The sequence below is a fragment of the Wyeomyia smithii genome, chromosome 3 (genome assembly GCF_029784165.1).
Source record: "Wyeomyia smithii strain HCP4-BCI-WySm-NY-G18 chromosome 3, ASM2978416v1, whole genome shotgun sequence".
Taxonomy (NCBI): domain Eukaryota; kingdom Metazoa; phylum Arthropoda; class Insecta; order Diptera; family Culicidae; genus Wyeomyia; species Wyeomyia smithii.
Window position 1 is genome coordinate 134,138,657 of NC_073696.1, and position 7,018 is coordinate 134,145,674.

General features: G+C 37.2%; 1 protein-coding gene across 1 annotated transcript; it reads right to left on the reverse strand.

Moving 5' to 3' along the window:
* Positions 1–5,169: 5,169 nt before the first annotated feature.
* On the reverse strand, positions 5,170–6,234 carry LOC129731402 (uncharacterized). Its single transcript, XM_055691383.1, has 3 exons — positions 5,701–6,234; positions 5,514–5,641; positions 5,170–5,450 (listed from the first exon to the last, which is right to left on the reverse strand). The coding sequence occupies exons 1-3, from the start codon at positions 5,792–5,794 to the stop codon at positions 5,292–5,294; spliced, it is 381 nt and encodes a 126-aa protein (XP_055547358.1). The 5' UTR covers positions 5,795–6,234; the 3' UTR covers positions 5,170–5,291.
* Positions 6,235–7,018: the final 784 nt, after the last annotated feature.

The window sequence follows — 7,018 nt, forward strand, 5'->3', positions numbered from 1 at the left end:
CATGCACTCAATCTCTTCTGTGATTTATGAATGATTCCAAGGGTTATTAGAGGTGCCAAATGTACTGAATCAAGTCACAAAACTGACGGCTTTCCCGGTGATATTTGAAATATGCTCCGGTGTGGTCAATGTGATCCTGGCTTCAATGAAACTAGTTAATAATATGATTTAAAGTGCTACATGATAGGCTTGCCGAGTATCAAATTCTTTCATTGTTTATACATAATGTTCACCGGAACTTGTTCCAGTAATCTGCCCAGAACCAGCAAACCGACAACAACCAAATTCAACAGTAACATACAGAAATGTAAGATCTCTCATTCAGCGGTTTCCGAATTTAAATTGGTTCAGTTAATTCGAGTTAATTCATGAACAAACTTAGGTGCCGGTGTTACCCCGAAGGGGTGCCGGTTTCACCCGCACTGATTGCTAAACGTCGCTTTTATCTTAGTTTTAAAACTTCACTATTCCTTGTAAAATAACAGTTTGAAAGTACTGAAAACCTTCATATCTTGTAGAAAACAATCTGGGCAATGATTCTGTGAAAGAAATATAACAATATTCGCCATCAAGTGCTACTTAAGAATCATTTTCATTAGGGGGCCGGGCTTACCCCCAGTACCCCTACATGTACATATCCGTTGAGCTGTTGGCCTTCTGTTAAATTAAAGTATGCGCCAGTATGCCATGAAATAAAAATATTAAAAATGAAAAATCAATCGTGTATCGGTTTCAGTTGTCATTTCGTTGTACCGTTAGAGAATTTACTAAGGAAACGTTCTTAAGATAAAAACGATTTTCAAGTGGGATATGAGTGTTTTACTCTGTGAATCTTTTTAAAATTGATGGAAAAGGTAAGTCTTTGTCATTTTCGAGCTGTATATTGTCTGGTAAATAGTGTAAATTGTTTCGATTCTTGTTATTTGCTTGAATCGAAATCCGTACAGCGTGTGTATCACGCATATATTGTTGAACTTTCTTCTTGTTTTGTTATAATTGTTATAATTTATTAAAATTCATCTGACAGAGTGTGTGTCTTAATGAAAAACTTAATACTAATGTCAATAAACTATCACAAAAGGTTACCTAACGCGAATTCTATTTTTAAAAGCTGTGCCAGTTATATTAAAATCGAACGCATCTGCTACTGTGTTAAAGCTGGCCGACATAAAGCGTATTGGGTCGAATTGACCATATTGTGCGTTGCGTTGAGGCAGGTTCAACAGGGATCTTGGTCTGAGAGATCGTTCAGGGGCATATATATCCAGGTGGCCGAGGATTTCCGGGGCGTCGATTTCATTTGAAAGAACTTTACCAATGAATACAGCTTGCGCCTCGAATCGTCTCTGCTCAAGAGTTTGCATGCCTAAAAGCCGACAGCGATCAGTGTAGGCTGGCATATTTGAGGAATTGCGCCAAGGGAGGAATCTCAGCGCATATCGTACAAATTTACGTTGTACGGATTCAATTCTGGCAATCCAGGAGTTGTGGAATGGACACCATACAACGGAGCAGAATTCTAAGATAGACCGCACTAGAGAGAAATACAGCGATCTGAGACAAAACGGATCACGAAACTCGTTGGCTATCTTAAACATGAATCCGAGTTGTCGATTAGCTTTAGCGATGATCTCGTTGTAGTGCAGTTTGAAAGATAGCGCAGTATCCAAAATAACTCCTAGGTCTCGAATTTGTGTCACTCTAGATAGAGGCTGACCGGACATAGTATAATCAAATAAGATTGGCTTCCTTGTCCGATAGAAGGAGATGACACTACATTTCTGAACGCTTACAGAAAGAAGGTTTCTAGAGCACCATAGGCTGAAAATATTCACCACTTGCTGGAGCTCAACGCAGTCCGCATAATTTCTCACGACTTTAAAGAGTTTTACATCATCGGCGTACAATTTACGGCAACCTTCCGGAAGTAACAAAGAAATGTCATTGATGAATATCATGAAGAGTAGCGGTCCTAGGTTGCTACCCTGCGGGACTCCAGAGACATTCGTGAACTGTGCAGAAAACTCACTTCCTATCTTCACACAGAGTGTTCGATTCATCAAGTAGGAACCAAGCCATTGCACGAGAATAGATGAAACTCCAAGTTTTCCAAGTTTAGCCAAAAGTATCCTGTGGTCTACTCGATCGAACGCCGCTTTCAGATCGGTGTATACTGCATCTATTTGAGCACCGTTACTCATATTTCTCAAGCAAGTTGAAGAGAATTTGGCTAAATTAGTCGTAATAGAGCATTTCGGGTAAAAACCATGTTGGTCCGACGTGATGTAATGTTTGCAGCTGTCGAATAGGGCGTCGTTTACGATTATTTCCATTACCTTAGAGCATGCGCAGAGAGATGTGATGCCTCTGTAGTTTTTCACGTCACGTCTATCACCTTTCTTATACACGGGAAACATAATGGAGGATTTCCAACTGGAGGGAAACACGCGTTGTCGAAGAGATAAATTGAACAGCAGGCATAGCGGATGAATAAGGACAGAGGCACATCGTTTCAGAACGCATGACGGAATTCCATCAGGGCCAATAGCGAAGGATGATTTCAGTTTATCAATGGCAGTAGTAATGTGACGGCTTGTTATTTCAAGCAGATTGAAATCAATAACATCTCTAGGAAGGTAACTTAAAGCAGTATCAACCTGGGCGTCGGAAGCAGTATGCTCATGAAAATTGTGCTGAAAGCTACGGGCAAATAGAGTACATTTTTCAAGCAATGTGCTGCCGTGACAGTCACCAAGAAACATATCTACTGGTAAACCATCTTCTTTACGCTTAGAATTCACGAACGACCAAAATAATCGTGGATTCCGTCTGAGGTTACCCTGCATCCTGGAGGTGTACCGTTTGTAAAGGAAGCGGTTATATTTTCTGTATAACTTGCTGATTTCATTGAATCGATGCTTCGAAATTGGACAACGCGCTTTACAATAATGTCGCAACGCCGTGCATATAATAGCATATAATAGAAGAAAACAAGTATAAATATACGGCAAACAATTTCGAACGAGCTGTGACTGAGGTGTGCAAGGGAAAGTCGTACCGGGAAGCTTCGAGAGGTTCCGGCGTTCCGGTTACTACGAAACGCTACGAAAATTGCACTATTTCAGCTGATATATAAAATTAGAAACTTTAGGAACCAATTGATCCTCAAAATATATTTATTCGTTAATTTAAAGATAAATTATAAATAAAAGATGTTCATTTTTGTACTTCTATAACGATCCGAATTTTGATTTATTGTTGTATGGACTTTGATCCAGTCTATATCGCGTGTGTGCGGATTTCGATTCAAGAGTGTACGGGTTTTGATTCAGACAAAAAACTGTGTGCGGATTTCGGTCCAAAACATGTTCTTTTTCAACATGATTTTTTCAAGTTTCGGAGTGATTTCAATCATTTTGCTTGAAAATAGTGATAAAATATAAGTACATGTCAGTTCAAAGCAATATATGATTTCTTGATTTTATATTGACCGTCGAAGATTATCATGAGCTTAGGTGTACGGATTTCGATCCAACACGGTACTAATTGCAAAACCGTCAAGCCCCTCAACCTAGGAGTGGGATGTTGAATACATCAAATGTAGAGCAACATGTCAAAAGGGTCTATCTACTTTGATCGATTTTCTTGATTGACTTTTCATTTGTTTAATAGTTCAGCTGAAGTAACTATTCCCAACGTGGTTTTTATTTAAAAAGCTAGATTAGATTCTCCGCTATCAATTTTTGTAAAGGACATATCATGAAACATGTTTAATAAGCTGTGGCGGTTGAAAGAAACCGATCGATCAAAGCAGATAGATCCTTTTGACATGTTGCTCTACAAATTGTCACACTCAAAATATTTTTCACGTTATTGTTACGTGAAATTTCCTGTACTTATTAATTTTCTGTCATTTTGTATGATTTATGTGACAAACATAACATCTACGTGAAAATCACATGCATACTATGTTTTACACGTAGCATCTACGTCAACTTGGCAACGTCAAACAGAATGAAGTATCGCGTGAAATCTCCGTGTGAATATACACAGAAATCAGATTGGCGAAGCTGTTATCTGATTCAGTCTTTGAACATGAAAGAAATTCCTCGATGGCTTCCCAATAAGTGAGCTTTAGAAAAACCATAAGAATCCGGCATTGAGATTTCACACAGATTCAGTTCAAATTGCGAGGAATTTCCTGAACATAAACAGTTGCAGCTAACAGTGATGATCGCCAACGAATGTCGCAAAATCATTGCCATTTTGTATGTCGTTTAATTCATTTACGAATTGGCGATTTTGCATGCCCGTGTGACTTATCAAGCAACATATTTGGACAATTTCTGAAAAAGTGTTCCTAGTCTCTAAAGAATTTGGGAAACCACAATCGAAAATTATACGTGGTTTAAAACGTAGAACCTATCGGACAATCAAATGCTTTTCACTTTACCGTTAGTTAAATTCTACGTGAAACTCGCATGAAATACATATATCTACTGCATAAGATTCATAGGATAAATCATCTCACCAGTTTATGATGAACTCAAATGACAATCACGTAAAATCTACGTGAAAATGACAGTGGAAAATATTCACATAACTTTTCCGGTAATTATAACGTGAAAAATATTTTGAGTGTAGTTTACAGTTCCAAGCGAAGTAAAAATTTGACAAGTGAAAAAGCGTAAATTTTAGCTTACGAAATCTGTCGTGAAAACCCGTTTGTGGAACACGCAGGTATTTCACCAGCCTGCAGTTTATAGTTTAAGTGAAGCGAAATTCACGAGTTTACACTCCGAGCGAAATGAAAATTGGCTGCAACTGACAGAATATAAACGCACGCAAGTTTTCGCTTCCTGCTGCTTTTTTCACTACCGTTTGCATGCGTGAAAAAAGTGAACCCCAGTGAAAAAGATGAGATCCACAACCTTCGATTTCGCTGGATCGAATTTGTTTACAGTTCCAAGCGAAGTGAAATTTTTGCAGGTTGCATTTTTCACGAGCGTGAAAAAATGAACATTTTGTATGAGACTTTCACTTCGCTTGGAACTCTAAATAGGGCTTAACGTGAAAAATATTTTGAGTGCACTTTATCAAAAAAAAAAAAAAGTTTTTTTCGACAACTAATACTTCGTTCATAGTTTTCTATTTTTGTAATGAGACGCTGAATAGTTAAACTGTTCGTTGAGGATAAAGTCTTCCATAACTGAATCGATAATAAATCATGTATCTTTTTTAACTGTACAGGAACAGCTTTTCCTAAAACAGCAAATGCCTTAAAAAATACATCAATAGTCTGCAATGACGAACTTCCACAGGGTATGGTATTGGCCCCAAAAATTAAATATAGGTTTCCGAGAGTAAACTTTTCTCCAATACACAATATGTGTGGTTCGAAAGGTTTCTTTGTAAGCTTCAACCTGCTCCTCTTCTGGAACTCCTTCACTCTAAAAAAATAATTTTGTATCAGTTTATATAATTTATACCACAGCGCAGTCAATACAACTTACTTTAATCCATTTGACTAGAGGTCGTGCTTGCAATTCTCCCAACGAAAGCTGCTCGTTTGTATTCACCACTCTTTTGATACCGCGACTGCCTAACTTTTTCATTAAAATTAGAACACCTCTCAAGTTAACTGTGGAAATGAAAAAAATGTATAACCCGTTCAGAAAATTAACATACTTTTCTTGTTACAGTCTTGTACATTAAGCCAACTGTTATCTTCAAAAACCAAGGCTAGGCTGAGTAACGATTTTAGATCTGCATTTTTATTATAACCAACATGCATTCTCTCATACGCTTGTTGAATCTGTAAATGGAAAAACGTTAAACTATTTGCATTTTTTACTAATTCGTACTACATACCAATAAACCATCATAGTTAAAAAAATGGGGAAATGTTTTCAAGATTTCTCCTGTTTTATTATCAGATTTTTGATTTGAAATCCATTGATGAAATTGGGCACATTCAGCCATTCCATCAGAAATTTGTTTTACATTTTGAGCCGTTGCCGAAACAATCGCTAGAAGTGCTGCTGCTTCAACACAACCTTCTGGTACTATACTGCTGTTCTACGCATATTTGTCCCATGTTCAAAACCATGCAAACAAGAAAAACTATGTTAAAGTTTTACAATGCTTTTACGCATTGCGCCAATGCAGTCATGGGTTTTTAAGCAGTTTTACCTTGCAATAGACTGTCTTCAATAAATCTAGTTGAATGTTTTGCGGTTTAACACTCTTTTCCATAAAAATACCTGGGACAATAACGCCGATAAATTTGCCTTCCAATAGGTTATTTCTACGCATATCAGTCCCACCACGTGCATTCGATGTTTCCAAATATGTGTAGAAAATCATCGATGGGACAAACAGATTTGGTATGGTTTTTCAAGACATTCGGAACAAACAATGTTATTTTTGAGAGTTTTTCAAAAATGTACATGAAAATAGACTCATTGGTGATAAAAAACGAAAATCGACCAAAAATAACATGGGACAACTATGCGTAGAACGGCAGTATAATTTTCGCTAATATTGCGCGGTGAAAAAGACGGTTTTCCGGCAAAACGTCTTTCCTCATGTTTCCAACTCTTGTCTCTATGATTCCACTGTGACATCCATGATCTTTTTAAGTTGAAACTTTTTGTCTAAACAAAGCTAGCCAAATTGAAATAAACCTAGTTCAATGCATAATGAAAGTAATTTTTGTTAGTTTTAAGTTGTGTAAAACGAATTTTCGTAAAAATTTTATTTACATTTTTTTTAAGTTATTTTCATATTTAATACATGAGGGGCTAGTTGACCACATACTAGCGGGGCTGGTTGGTCCTATGCACATCATCAATGAATTAAAGAATCAAGTAAATGTAATTCCAGGAACGGCGCATTTCGTGATCCATACTCAAACCAAACGAAAACAACATGTGCTCTGCTCAGCAAAACCGTTTATTTTGAACGATAAACAATTTGGTTAAAGTTATCTTAATTCCGTCGTCATTTTTATGAGTGT

Coding starts and splice junctions, on each gene's coding strand:
- LOC129731402 (XM_055691383.1), bottom strand. CDS start 5,794: ATGCATGTTGGTTATAATAAAAATGCAGATCTAAAATCGTTACTCAGC. Junction 5,642..5,700: donor TTGGCTTAATGTACAAGACT/GTAACAAGAAAA, acceptor TCATTTCCACAG/TTAACTTGAGAGGTGTTCTA. Junction 5,451..5,513: donor CTCTAGTCAAATGGATTAAA/GTAAGTTGTATT, acceptor TTATTTTTTTAG/AGTGAAGGAGTTCCAGAAGA.